A 15,388-nucleotide genomic window follows, 5' to 3' on the forward strand; every position below is an offset into this window, starting at 1 on the left:
TTAAAGCTAAGCTAGCTGCTAGGCTAAGCTAGCTGGAAGAGCTGCTAGTTCTACACCTTCCACCCGGTGGAATTCTGCCTCAGACATGATCAAATGGGTGTAGTTTTGTGTTTAAAATAACAATTAAATAACTGTCTAAAATTCACGTTTTCTAAAAACAAACATTCATTAATCGCCATTAATTAGAGATTAATGAATATTGCAAAATGTGCAATTAATTAGTCAATCTTTTATAATCTATTGACAGCCCTGATAAATACCCCTCGCTCCCCCCGGGGCCTCAAATCTAGATGGCCCAATGGAAAAATACTTGCACATTTTTGTGGAATGAAATCTAAATGGAAAAAAAAGAGAAGAGCCTTCAGTGCATTTACCTCTTGACCTCGTCATTTGCTTGATTCCCTCACGCATCGCAAAGCTAAAATAGCCAAACAGAAGGATTTACGTCCACGACGGGTTTCGGTGGACTATTCAATTATTATACCATTATAAACTATTATATATTATACACTGACACATTACTATTCGCTCCATCGGGCGCGAAAAGCCGACCGTCGCTTGCCGACGGGTTTGTTAGGAAACCCGGCATGGGTACGAAGCGGGGACCTCAGTCTGATTCCTGGCACGTTCACGGGGCTGAGAGGCAGCGCTAGGCTCCCACTGGGGGGAGGAAAGAGGCAACGACTGGTTATAAGTGCCGAAGAGAGACACTCGGGTTCAGACAAACAGTCTGTCAGGGAACAATAGAGACGCAGAAATCAATTCGGGCTCGACAAAAGAGACTTAAAAGCTTAAAACACACTCGGTCTGACGAGCAGTTTTTGGGGGAACATACTTCAGAGACAAAAAGCGACTCATCCTCAGAAAGAGGGACAACGGGGACATAATATTTCCACTGAAGGGTTGCCGCAGTTATGAGCTCTCAATATGGCTGCCTTCAGATTTATTACCAAAAAAAACTCAATAAAATCTGTATATACAGTGATCCTGTGTTGTACACACTAAAGCTCTTTCACTAAAGAGTTTTTTTTTACGGACCACGTCTCGAAGAGAGTAAGTTGTAACTGTTTTTGATTGGTTCCACTTTCACGGATTGGATCCAGTCAATTTCTGTCAAAATAGGTTTTACACGTGTCGTTAAAGTCTCGCTGCAACAACCAAATGTTCCCCGTCACAGCGAAACAATTAGAACGATTGAGCTGTCAGCGAAGCGCTCGCAGTGCTTTAGTGCAACAGACGATGCATAGAGCCACACAGCAGGTCCTCGGTGGGTGTCCACAGACGCGTGTGATCAACGACAAATGGTTTCCGTGAGTTGTGGAGTCGCGTTTCAACTCTGCAGAGAGAATTCCCGTCGCCGGTCGGAAGCGTCTCCACGGAGCGCGTTGGCGCAGAACACCTCGTCGAGTGAGAAACCCGGCGTCGCCTCTCCATCGCAGCGAGTCGCTCCAGCTGGTCGAGTCGCTCAGCTGGTCGAGTCTCTCAGCTGGTCGAGTCGCTCAGCTGGTCGAGTCGCTCAGCTGGTCGAGTCGCTCCAGCTGGTCGAGTCTCTCAGCTGGTCCAGTCGCTCAGCTGGTCCAGTCGCTCAGCTGGTCGAGTCTCTCAGCTGGTCCAGTCGCTCAGCTGGTCGAGTCGCTCCAGCTGTTTGAGTCGCTCAGCTGGTCGAGTCGCTCTGAGCTGGTCGAGTCTCTCAGCTGGTCCAGTCGCTCAGCTGGTCGAGTCGCTCCAGCTGTTTGAGTCGCTCAGCTGGTCGAGTCGCTCTGAGCTGGTCGAGTCTCTCAGCTGTTTGAGTCGCTCAGCTGGTCGAGTCGCTCTGAGCTGGTCGAGTCTCTCAGCTGGTCCAGTCGCTCAGCTGGTCGAGTCGCTCCAGCTGTTTGAGTCGCTCAGCTGGTCGAGTCGCTCTGAGCTGGTCGAGTCGCTCAGCTGGTCCAGTCGCTCAGCTGGTCGAGTCTCTCAGCTGGTCCAGTCGCTCAGCTGGTCGAGTCGCTCCAGCTGTTCGAGTCGCTCAGCTGGTCCAGTCGCTCAGCTGGTCGAGTCTCTCAGCTGGTCGAGTCGCTCAGCTGGTCGAGTCGCTCCAGCTGGTCCAGTCGCTCAGCTGGTCGAGTCTCTCAGCTGGTCGAGTTGCGGCGAGGTGAACAAGTGTTTTAACGTCGTGAAGTTAAAAATGAGTAAGTTAAAGGAAAAAAATGTTGTGAGGTGTAGGGAAAAAAAAAAAGATCATGGTTTGTGTTGAAAATAAAACATTCATCAAGTAAAAAGGGAAAGTGTTTCACACCAGAGGGGAACTCCTCCCATCTGTACTCTGGCTTCAAGAATTAACTTCTGTTCTACATCATCAGAGAATTGACGGGGAATGAGCGAGCGTTGTAGTGACAATTTGTACCTTGTGCTTTGGCATTAGGTTGCCATGTTGTAATGTGTCATTTGGTAGCACGACTCTAGGTTCCAACTCACCAAGAACGCATTTATTCTTCTATTTATTTATTCTAAGAAACACAACATTTGCAGCCAAAACGCAGCTCTGAGGCAGAAACAAGTCGTCGGTCGATACACTTTGTTACATTAAAAGAACTGAAATCAGAGACAGAATAAATTCATTCAAACAAACGGCGGCAAGGTCAAGGTCCGATTATGTTAAAAAGGAGGTTTCACTCGAGGGAACATTTACAGTTATCCTGAATTGAATGTCCAGAGACAATAAAAGCTTTTACAGCTTCAGCAGCACTCAGAAGCAGAACGATATCAAGCACACTCCTACATAACACACAGGAATACATTATCGCCTTTTAATCGAGAATACATTCTCTGAAAATGACACATTCCTGTTACGCGGCAGAGTATTTAGCTCATGTCACGAACTAAACTAGTTGACCGGCTGCTATTAAGAGTTTATACCTCTCCATATATCGTCGCTGTGTTATGCTCAATCACCATTATGCAACACAGCACACTGCAACGTGTAGGCAGAGTCAGGGAGGCAGAAGCAAATAACTCCCACTTGCTCAGATACGATTTTGCAGCGAAATGTCAGAAGACCTAACCCCCCCCCCGCAACCCCCCCGTCTGCATCGCATTACCGGGGGAGAGGACGCTCTTCTGCCTGTGCCCTGACACACTTTGTTGCCAAATTGGATGAGAAAAGAAAGGGTTACGCAACACTCAACCTCCGTAGTCTCACCCGAGTCTTTGGGAAGGGAGGATGACACATCGAGTCGGCTCGGCTCGCTGGCAGAGGGGGTAAAAAAAAAAAAAAAAACACACCATAGCAGAGCAGCAGACGCGCTGCAGCCTGCTGGGAAACCAGGGGGCCCGGAGCTCTGGGAAAGCTTACGCCAGTTAAAAACATCTGGGCCACGATATAGAGCCGATGACCTCTTGCTAGAAACACGCGCTGGGCTGAAAACATGTTATTTCACCGTCACTCCGGGACAGACGTGCCGTGAAATGAATCCGTGGCGATGAGGCCACAAGACGTGGCACGACCCCGCGAAACCATCACGGGAGATTTAAGTGCGTGGCAAAGTCATTAATCACCTGGGGTATAAAGTGGAATGAAAGTTCTCGGCCTGAATTCATCCCTTTGAGCTATTCTTGGCGGGGCTAATTTACCCACAATTCACAGCCCCTGAAAATACCCCCCCCCACCTCTTTCCATGTATCATTGAGAAGAAATCCCCCTGATGCGCAGCGTTCGGGTTCCCCTCCTCGCACAGAAACACGATGTGTGTCCCCCCCACCCCCCCCACCCCACCCCCCTTCCGTCTGCAGAGTGCAGCTGTGGTGCCAGGGACGACGTGTTATTCCCCCGAGCCCTCCCCCCCCCCCCATCAGCCACCCGCGGAGCCACACGCACTCCACGTGGGCCACGCCCGCCCGAGGGACGGCGCTGTCGCACGTGTCAGAGCCAGCCGCCGCCGCCGCCCCCCCCCCCCCCCCTCCTTCTCCCGCCAAAGCACATCCCACGTGGCCCATATTTTGGAAGCAGTGCGCAGTGAACTCAGTGTCATCTTTCAAAAGCACTTTCCTTAAGCGCTAATATGCCCATTTCCAGCCCCCCCCCACCCCCCTCTGTTGTCTGAGGTCCAGCAGGACTAACAGATGTCAATCATCCTGATGAGCTTTCTGCCTCGGAGCAGCCTGAGGCCGGGGGAGCCGCGCGCAGCCAGCGCACGCCATCAGAGAGGAGACAGCGAAAGCGGCTAATCCGCAATTAGAGGAAGGGAGGCGTCTCCTGCGGTGGCGTTGAGCAGGTCATGCACTCGCATGAGCATCCTTCACATTGTCCAAAAAGCAGTGGCAGTCATAGGCAGAGGGTTTAGGGTCTTACACATGGAGTGAAAGCCTTCTCTCTACTGGGTGGGGGGGGGGAGCACCTCTGGTTGCAAAAAGATAATCGATTGTATTAGTTTTAGAGAGCACACTATAAACATGAGCTTATTCTCAATCTCTAGTTTCAGGTGTTCTTTAATACAGCATGATCTTCATTTTGATGAGTATGCTTTAGGGCGGGCTTTCTGTGATTGACAGGTACACATATGGTGCGTTCAAACTAATAGCAGGTGTCATAGTGACCTTTTTTTTAATGTTTTCTCTTTCAGTTGGTTTGATGCCTTCCTGGAAGTTTGAAATCAGATCAGATTTTTATCACTTTTTAAAGGTTGGTTGTAATCGCTTGACTCCCGAGAGAAATTGATGAAATGTAACAGCATAAATGAACCCTCCTCCCCCTCCTCCCCCCCCCCTCCCCCCACATCTCACGCGTCTCTCCCGTCCGGCGGGCGGGAATGAGCGGGTCATTTGCCTGGATACCACCTGACAGCCACTGAAGGCCCGTCCGTCTCAAAGTTCAGCACGGCCGCCGCCGCCCCCCCTCCCCCCCCCCCCCCCGGATAATGTGACAGGACGAGACAGTGATGGGCGCCGAGGCGGCGGTCGAGATAAAGGAGACGGAAACACACGCTGGGCGTTATCTCTTAAGGTCACGGCAGGCGCCGGGCGTCACTGATGTCGGGCTTCGGGGCGACAGAAGGAGTTAAGTGTCACACAAACAAGTTGGCATTCAAATACACAATAACGGGTCGAATAATCTATTACGTGACATTTTGGTTTAATTCGGTCGCCTTCTGAGGAGATTAAAAAGCCTTTGAAGGAGCAGTGAGACTCGTATTTACTGCACAATGAACGTTTTCATTACTCTACTGCGTGATGAGACTTTTTAAAAGAATGATATATATATATATATATATAAATGTTTTTTAATCCACAGAAGGAATATAAACACTACCTCCAAAAAGTGACACAAGCTGGTTCAGGAATCCCAATCTGAAAATGATTCATTATTGAGGCTGATTAATGTTTGTTTACATGAACAAAGCAGTCAAACCAGTGTGTTGTTTGTTGTTATTCATCAAGCAACACGCCCAGTGTTGGTTTTCCATCAAATGTGGCCCATAGCTCTTTATTATGCATGTATGAACATATATGCATAATTTAAGTGGACAAACAAATTAGCGATCAGAATATCTTAAGGGTGTACATCTGCTCTCCATGAAAAAAATCACTGAAAGGAGGAACCGATTCATCTTCTGGACTAAAAGAGAAACACGTTTTCACCTGAAAAAAAGCTTATTAACATTTTGCTAAATGAGGTGACAAAGCTTTTTTTGATCCATCACCTCGATGGTGTTTCTTTCGACTAACCTGTGGCCCACGACCTCTCCCTGGTGACAAGCCAAGCCTTAAGGAATAATTCAGGAATAGAGCAATTAGACGAGGAGTGCAAATTAGCTTCTTATTTTGCATCGCTTTGCATTTCTAAAATGTCAATATTTTTTGCGAAACAACAAACAATTAAAAAAATAATTCCGTGAAATGCATCTAAAATGATGTGGAGGTCAGTTTCAGGGCGATGGCCCTTTGAAGGCTAATCTCTGTGTGCCGACCCCCGTCCAACAGACGGCTGCGTTGCACACAGTGGACTCCACGTTGATGCGTGTGTTTGACTGAGGCCTGACGTGTTTGTACTGGCCCCAGTATAAGCTGGGGGGGGGGGGCGGCGGCGGCTCCGCTGCTGAGGCGTAAATGCTCCATTCACGGGGCGCCAGCCTCGCCTGATATTAACCAAAGTGGGATGAATGACCTGTCAAAAGTAATCCTCCCCTCTATGCGTCTCCCAATTAACCCCCCCCCCCCCCCAGCCGATGATCAATGATCAAAGTTATTCTGTGATTTTGTCAGATTTTAGACTAAAAGGTTCCCCCGAAAACCGACCCAGTTAGATGAGATGAAACTGAGTCAATTGTTCCTTGTTTTTCAGCTGTGGGTGTAAAGACTCAAACAGACACACAAGGAAGACAATGCTGCCATTTGTCATTTCTTCGGTGGCGCAAGGTGGCTCAGGGATGGCGATTGAGGAATAAAATTACCAAATGTAGGTGAAGAGATGAATAAAAAAGGGGGGGTGTTGCTTGGGCCGAATGGATGTTTTATTGTAGGGAGGGAGGGTCGATGGTTGCACTCTCTTTGCTCTGGAGGCGCTTCTCTCGTTGTTTATGCGTGTACTGTCTCCCAGGACAAGATGCTCGTTTTTTTAACTTTCGGTCCACACCCACCGACAGAAACCTGAGGCATCACGGGGGACGGACCCGATCCGAGAGAATTGCTTCCCCACTAAACATAGACAACAGTTTCGTTGCATTTGGAAAATAATTTCCGGAGGCCCGACTGACTCCTCCAGGCAGCAGCTCACGTTTCCACTTCCCTTCCCTTCCCTTCCCTTCCCTTCCCTTCCCTTCCCTTCCCTTCCCTTCCTCTGCTCCCTTTTGCAACCGTCTCCCACGGATCCAGTGCTTCTCACCACCTGAATGACGTTCCCTCCGCGCTCTCTCCCATTGCTCTCCGCCGCTGCGCCGACCCCTCTCACACCACCGCGGGACCTATCACGATGAAATATTGAACTGGGAGAGGTCCCTCAAGGGGCATTTGGCAGCCACTCTAACGCCTCCCTTCCCCCCCCCTCCGCTCCCTGTCCAGCTGAGATGAAAGACAACAATGTAACAGCATCCTCCCGTAAACCTCAAAGTGTCACAGTCCTCTCACTACTCACCCTCAAAAAAAAAATTCTCATTAAAAGGTCTCATGGGTCAGCGTTGCCTTTACACCGCCCCTCCAAAAACAGGGATAAACGAAAAGTTCCCAACACGGACATTTGGTGTCTGCGTTACAGATTTTTATCAAGACGGGATTGTTAATGCAAGTTTCCCTTTTTTTGAATACGTTTCTTTGACAAAAACATGAAATCCGTCACAGTTACTGAACAAAAAGGACGCAATCCGAATGCCCGCGCTAAACAATGAGCTTGATTACGGTTTGCAACAAACCGCGCACTCAAAGCTTCTCTTTCACCTCTCGTGTCGGTGAAACAAAGCGTCCTCGGAGTGGAAATGCCCCTATAATTTAGTACGTCGAGCAGAAAGGTGAAACGGCATCACTCCACCGTGCAAATGACACCTTCCAGCTGTGAAAATCCATGCAAAGCGTGCACATTTAACACCGTTGTATGGCTCACACTTAAATGGATTACACATCGATTGTGTGTGGCACACAGGCGGACACACTCAGTACAGAGTGGTTGGAGCATTGTTTGATTGACACGACGAATCCCCTGACGTTCTTCAGGTAACAAAAACAGAGTGGAATACAAAGAAAGCGAAGCAAAAGCTTCATCAAAACATAGTTATCATGGACCCGTTAAAAGTTCCAGAATAGGACTTTGAAAGTTTTTCTGCGTGCACATCAACATGCGCGGAAGGGGGGAGCTCAAAAAGGATGGAGTTCGATCGTGTTTTTTGCTAAATTCCCCCCTCGCAGGATCACTTCTAATCCATCATTCCACCCGAGTGCTCGTGACAGGGTTCAATGAAAGCTAATATTAAACGATCTATCGTCTCTACAATATTCCACCATGAATATCAAACAAGGCCCGTGCTCCGGTAAATGCGAGAGGAGCCCGACGAGTGTGGCCATCGATTGGATTTTGCCTAAAATCGATGCCGTCGGAGAGAAGAAAAAAAAACACCATCTAATCCGGCTTTTCTTCTCTTGCTTCACTTTCACAGCCGGGGCAGGAATTCCACCACATCACATTTATTCCGTTAAACATACTTAAGGACAGTTATGGCATTTCACTGCAGGAAGGGGGGGGGGGACACATTTCTGTAAGTTCACAAAAAGAAACACACTGTTAGAGAGAATCAAATTCCCAGGGCGAAGTATCGGTGAAGACAAACGGGGCGTGTATGAAGACCTCACAGGACCGCGTGTCCGCCCCGGAACGTTGATTCAGTCACTCTCGTGCAAAGAGACCCCCCCCCCCCCCCCGCCCCCCCTTCCTCCTCCCCCCACGGGACTGGTGTGTTTTTCATTACGGGAGGAATTGTGTTGCAGGTGCAAACTGCTCGCACCCACAGCCCAGCTGGTTGTGTTTCCACAGCGGTGGAGGAGGATAACTGTGGGGGGGGGATCCAGGGGGGGATCGGGCTCAGCACAGCTGTCTTTTTTAAGGGTAACAAGTGCTCGGGTTTCATGTGTTGGCAACGTGCAAATTGTGATCTGTTGATACAAAACAATTCCTGGAGGCAATTTCCGCTTGAGCAAAAAGCCTCAATGGGGTAAAGCAAACCAGAGCTTCTCTGCCAGAGTAGCATCAGACTCCTGCTCTTTCTTAAGAATTTGTGAAACTGAACCTTCCCGATTTCATCTCGTATCCCATTGTGATCTTTAACAATAGTTGACAACCTTCATGTCTTGTGTTGTTGGCCATGTGGCATCAGAAAGTCATTTTCCCATCTTAGTTTGATTCGAGGTCAAATGTTTTAAAACCGAGCCGCTTTTCATAATAAAAGGATACTGAAGGATTAGAGAAAGTGGGAAGTAATTTGAAAAAAATACTTCGTAAATCCTTCATTAAGCTCCGCCCCCTGGCGCTACTTAGTCAAGCAGTCGGATCCGCGCTGTCACTAGCTGAATAAACAGGATGTAGCTCTAAAAAAAACAAAAAAAAAACATGAAGAGGTTTGAGAGAAAAAGACTCTGTTACAGACTCTGCTAACGATTGGCCAGTCCGCGTTGAAGGGCCGGGACTTAGCAAAGGGTCAACAGGGGACCCTTGCATCCGCGGATGTGAATCAAGGCTTTAATTCACTTTCACTTCTTTCCTTTCTCTCTAACTACGGCGCATGGTATGAAATCCCACATTTTTGGTCCTCGGCCTTTAACTCTAACCGCTACACACCTCCTTGAATTTCTCAAACGGAGCAGTGCTCCCTGTTCCAAGACGAGCAGGTGGGCATTTGAGGCCCGACACATTTTTCCAATCCCTTCAAAGAAAACCCCGAGCACACGCAGCAACGCCTTCGAATAAGCGAAAACAGATCAATCTCCCCCCCCCCCGCACATCAACATCGCCGGTGTTGTGGCGCTGAGAGAGAGAGAGAGAGAGAGAGAGAGAGAGAGCCCTGAAACCAATACACCCCCCTGCCGTCAGACTCACGCCCCCTTTGGTCCACAGGTGATCACACTTAGGCTGACATTTCACAGGAGTCGTCAGCGTGCCCTGCTGGGTCACTCAAGACAAGACAAGGAGGACGAGACACGCCGCCTGTGGAGAATCCCCCCCCCGATATTATCACTGCATTCCACCTGACACGGAGAGAGAGAGAATCATCACATCAAGACGAGCTGCGACGACACGAAGCCTCTACTGGCTTTCAGGGTGCTGGCGATTTCTGGTCTTAGTTCTACCATCGAGAATCCATGTCTTTTGATTAACATCCTTTTAACGACGTCCAACTACACGGGGAAAAAGGAATCAACCAAAAACATCTGGCGGATGAGTTGAGTGCCGTAAAATCAAAAGAATAAGATGTTAAAATGCTTCATAGGGCTGAGAGGAAAAGCAACTTGACAACAGATGACTACAGTCATGTCACCTGATCCATCGGAAACTTACGGTTGCCTTATTTTCACATTGCGTCATTTATCAATTCCGGCCAAAATAGGCAAAATCTCACAGCAGCCACTATGACAGTAGGGTTTTAAGGGTCAGTTAAAACGTCTTTGATAAATAATGGATTTGAAGACTTTTGAGTGACAGTTGAAAGTGACGGTGACATGAGAGAGCCCCCGAAACTTCAACATTGAGCCCGGAGGGTCGGTCTGCATTCGCCTGCAAAGCTCAACCATTTCTCCCAAAAGCCGGCGAAACGATACCAAGATCCGCAGAAGAGAAAGGACTTATGGATCGGCCCGTTACACTAAGACCTAAAGAACAAATGGGATTCTCACTACCAGGACCCAGAGAAGTGCTCTCGCTTTCCTTCGCGCTTTGTGCACATTTCCATCGTTGATGCTGACGCAGCGAGGGTGTAGCGGAGTGGGCTGAGGTGCTGTCGTGGGTGCACACGTGTCGGCGACTACAAAGCAATTCCCCCCCCCCCCTCCCCCCCTCCCTCGGTGTGGGCAGATCTGCACGCGGGAATCGATAAATCGTGATTACTCTACAGGGGGCAATTGGTGTTTTGTGTTGTTTTCCAAGACGAATGTAAGCTGCGGGGCAAAGATGGATCTTATTTCCAGGGCCAGAGGCAGAGGCGACCCCAACACACACACACACACACACACACACACACACCTTCTCCACTCCGTTAGACGGAGAAAAAAAACCCACCCGTTCCCACTTTTCACTTTCATTACACACCAATTCCCCCCCTCCCTTCACGCCCCTAACCCACCACCCCAGGTTACTCCTCGCTATCTATCCTTCAGGGTGGCAATCTCTATTCCAACCTCCACGATCAAATCAATTCAAAGGTTGCGAAGCCATCACAAAAGTTCGGCAAAGCTCACTTTCTGTTTTTTTTTATTTTTATACTCCGGACTGAACGCTTCAGGGGAAGTTTCATTTAACGGTGAGATGCAACACATCCCGACACACACGGCACGTTTCAGGTCGAAAGGGGTGTCAAAAGGACTTGGGTCACGTGCAGGCATGTCACGTGAGCTGAAGGATTTAATTGCACCTTGAATGGTAAAAATGTCGACCTTACAGCGCCATATGTACAAAGCGGGATATTTTTTGCGTGAGCATTTATGAGGCAAAATTCATTTAAAAACAACAAGCAATGTGAAGAATAAGTCTTTATGACATCAGTCAACAGCCTTTATGGGGTTAAGGGTCAGGCAGCGACCTCTGGGTATGAAAAGTGTCTTAAACCCGCATTCCGTTAATGTCCAGCAGGGGACGACGGCCGCGCTACAGAATTAAGTCTTAAAATGTATGAAAGAGAAAATGTTTGCTAATTCAAACCTGACTTATTCCCTCAGTACACATTGTGTGAAACGTAGTATGCTTGAGATATTTTTCTCAGTTCCGCCTTTGAACTTTCCCTCTTTTAGGTTTCCTTTCTAGCGACGCACAGGTGCGTTCTGCCAACATGCTGCGTACAGGTGTGGCGCACGTCTAATGGGAACATGTAGTTACACGCAAGGGGGGGGCTTTTTTTTTTTGCCCCCAAAGCGCATTTTTCTGTTACATTTCGGGGGAATTAAGAGGCCGACGAGGGACAAAAGACAGAAAGAGAGAGATAAAAAAAACAAAAAAAAACGTCCTCTCTTCCCCTCCGGCTAACGCCCCCCCTGGTTGTGTCAGTGTTCTGTGCCATTAGAGCCATTACATGCAGATGTGGACACGCAGCCATTATTGCGAGTGCTCTCGGGTTCAAGTGTGTTGTTTCTAGGTTAATGGAAGAAATCTATAGGGCTATTTGACGTGTGCTATCTTTTTTTTTTTTTTTTTAATAAGGGGGAGGGGGGGCGTAAATGTTTACGGAGGCACCCCCCCCCCCCCCCGGAGGCACATGAAGGGGATCTGACCTCATCTCCCGCGGATTTAAAGAGAGCGCCGTCAGTGGGAGTTTCGGGCGGAAACCGACTCCGGCTCCGTCTGCAAAAATCACCGAAAAATCCGCCGCTTCCCGTGCCGGGTTCCTGTCCTCCATTTACAACCAGAGACCCACGTCTTCTAATAGACTGCATTTTGAGTTAAAGCACAGAAAGTCACTTAAGATGACGCAGCAGCCTCTACGTCTGAAAAGGAAAATGTAAAAGCAAGTCCTTGTATATTACATGTTTTACGTCCAACAAGAGATGAGCCAATCAAACAAAACCCTTCTTCTGCGTCTGTTGCTTTAAATAGAATTTGCTTTTTTTTTTTTTTTTTTTACCTTTTCCTCAACTAAATAACTTGAATCCAGGACAGGATCTGACATCTCATCACTTCAAACCCTGGAAGCCAGCGACGGCTGAGGAGACCCCGAGGAGACCTCCGCCTCGTTTTGACGTCTGTCAAAAGAAGAGAAGAACCTTTTCCCTTCGACGCTCGGGCCTGGCGATCAAGGGGATCTCGGGGGGGGGAGCGAGTGATTATTTCGGGTTAATTTAGTGTCTGCTTTGCAACCCTCGGAGGCCTCGCGGTGTTTTGCTGATTATCTGCAGAGTGGAGTGGAGATTAGACGGGACGCTGAACCTCCTCGGTGAAACGTCACGTTATCGGGGATTCGCGCTCTCCCTTTAATTTGTTTCTTTTTGCTCACTGTTACCCAGCTGTGTGCCATATTACGGCTTTTCTCTTTCCGCGTGATTTATGTGGAGATGTCCTTGTAATTCAATAGAAAGACACTTGGAAAAGAAAAATGAAGAAGAAGAAGAAGAAGAAAAAAAACAAAAAAAAAACGATCGGCTTTTATCCGTCTGGGTTTTTTCTTCTTTTAACAGTCAGTGCATTTTGTTTTTCGATGACCTCGCCGAGGCCCGCGTGCCTCCTCAAAATTACTTTCCACTTTCAAAAAAAAAAAAAAATAAGATCAATAGATCATTACCAGCGTGCACGTGAGTCCGGCTCCCGTAAGTGCACGTTCAAAAAGCATCACCTCACCGATTGCAAATCCAATAAAGGTGTGTGTGTGTGTGTGTGTGTGTGTGTGTGTAGCCTCTCAGGAAGCTCTTACCACCGGGTCCTGATGCTGCAGAGAGGGTCGATTAAAGAGGGAGCCTCTGAAACACGACACGTCTGTTTAAAAAACAATGAGCTCTAAGAGAGTTGTTTAAAAGGCCCACGTCGGCGTAACGGATAAACAGTAAAGCTGCGGTGCAGCGATATATTTACAAAGAACGGGGAGTGTTATGATGTATAAACGTCACGATTTGGATTCTCTAATGCAGAGATTCTCAACTGGCGGGTCGCGACCCACTAGTGGGTCACGGACCCGTTTTTAGTGGGTCGCAGGCCTTTGCGTGGGGGAAAAAAAATTAGAAAAAAATAGATATATATTTTGAATTATTGATTTTATAATGCAGCTGAATGCAGCGGAGTGTCGTTTTTTTTTTGCCGGCTCGTCCGTCCATGTTTTCAGCAGCGTGTGCCAGGTTGGGTCAAACTATTCTGATAAGGGGGAGACATTGGGTTTTTAGGCTAATTAAACATCCTGAATATAAAATGATTGATTTTGAATAAATTTGAGAAGTTGAGAATGTTCCTCGATTTGTCATTAAGAGGTGATGGACCAGTTGACCGGTTGAGAACCACTGTTCTAACGTATCTGCTGATTTTTTTTATTCTGTATTAATCAATTTATGAATGGTTTGTCTGTCAGTAAATGCTGAAAAAAGGCCCGGTTCTTACAGACGATCGGTTTGATCCTCACATTCAGACGTTTTTTACGTTGAACGACCAAAATCAATCATCCAAAACGTGGTTTCTGTCAGTCACTTCAGCCTTTGTGGCTTTGTAAGATCAGATTTTGTGGTAAAAGAAGAACACATCTTGAGACATATCGTGACAGAAACGTTAATTAGTAAAGTTTTAAATAATGACTCGGCCCACATCAGACAGGATTGGTGATGGAGAGCACCCTTGGACAGTTAAGATCTTCCCCAGAAATCATCATCATCATCATCATCATCATCCAATGTTTTTTGAGGTCGACTTATACTGCAACACAGACCGGTGGTGTATAAGAGCGCAGTCCAATGATTTGCAACATCTCTGCAGTGGAACCGTTGCTTCCTCCGGACGGTGCACGACGTGTTGCAATCTGAGAAGAACCCATCGTTGAACGCCGCATTGCAAATGACAAAATGCAACGCGGAGCACGTTTCCCCCCCCCAAATTGCATCGCTCCCAGGACCTCGCGGAGGATTCGCTGAAAGGCCCTTTTTTTACCGTTACTGTGATGGAGCTTTTCAAAGAGGCATTCGAAGCACTTACTGCACATTTCAAACACATCGTGTTCTAGACGAGTAGAATGCCAACTAACGTTCGGCGTTGTCTGCCTTAAAATATGTCTCATGTATCTAATAAATGCTTCTGGTTGGAGCCAAATAAAAAACAGATGTGGATATTAACAAGGAGGTACGTCCTACTCAGGAGCCAAATTCCCCAAAGGGGAATAACCTGCTTCCACTCGATGAGTTTTGATGTGAGAGCCTATAGATCTCCACACATACAGTTGAAAATGCAAACTGTCAGGAGTGTAAAATAATTACTTGGCTTTCCCCGTTTGGGCCTGTGTTGCTTTTAAACAAAAAAAAAAAAAAACGTTCTAAAAGAGAAATGAGATGCGATGACTAATGCTTCCATTAAAAAAAAAATCCCACATCTCTCCCACAGAGAGACGTCCTCCTCTGAAGTGCAGTGTCAACAGATTCCTTACATTTATCAAAGCACTGGAGATTCGAAACATTTCAAGTGGATGTTTGAAAGGGTCACTGCAGGAGGGACTCTATTTTGTGTATACATTTTAAAACCGGGCCGATGCATGAACTCAAGCGGGGTTGAAACGAGGATGCGACTCACCGCGCTGAATCCGGGGAAGAGGCTCACCGCTGAGGCCGTATCCAACGGAAACGGGAGGAACTGCTTCATGCCCAGCGAGGTCTGGACGGCCGGCAGGGCGGGGCGCATCAAGGTGGGCATGAGGCCATTTTGACATGTGTTACCTGCGGGAGGGGGGAGGGGGGGGGGGATGCAAAGGCAACATGTTGATCTTTTCAGCTTCGATCCGAGTGAACCTTCAGGGGGTTTGTTTGGTGTGCACCACGAAGTGTCTGTTAGTGCCTCTATGTAAATATTTAACCTCCTCTACATCAGTTCCAGAAGGAGTTAATTTGATTTAAATTAATGTCGGGAGTGAAAACAACTTTTCGAGAAAAAAAATGTAAATAGCATGGAAATCCCCCAAATCCCCCTTATTTGTTTTATCATGCAAATTCATTTCCTGTCTCACATTTGGGGGGGTTTGTAACGAAATCATCTCATTCAAGGTCCAGCTTC

The 15,388-nt window shown here is 47.7% G+C and overlaps 1 protein-coding gene across 1 annotated transcript in view; it reads right to left on the reverse strand.

Moving 5' to 3' along the window:
- The window catches only part of znf385d (zinc finger protein 385D), a 38,224-nt gene extending 23,175 nt beyond the window's left edge, over positions 1–15,049 (reverse strand). The window contains exon 1 of the mRNA XM_062560311.1: positions 14,912–15,049. Coding sequence (XP_062416295.1) covers positions 14,912–15,031 — 120 coding nt within the window. The 5' untranslated portion in view covers positions 15,032–15,049. The remainder of the gene's footprint in view (positions 1–14,911) is intronic.
- Between the last annotated feature and the right edge of the window lie 339 nt (positions 15,050–15,388).

The sequence above is a fragment of the Pungitius pungitius genome, unplaced genomic scaffold (assembly GCF_949316345.1).
Source record: "Pungitius pungitius unplaced genomic scaffold, fPunPun2.1 scaffold_74, whole genome shotgun sequence".
Taxonomy (NCBI): Eukaryota; Metazoa; Chordata; class Actinopteri; order Perciformes; family Gasterosteidae; genus Pungitius; species Pungitius pungitius.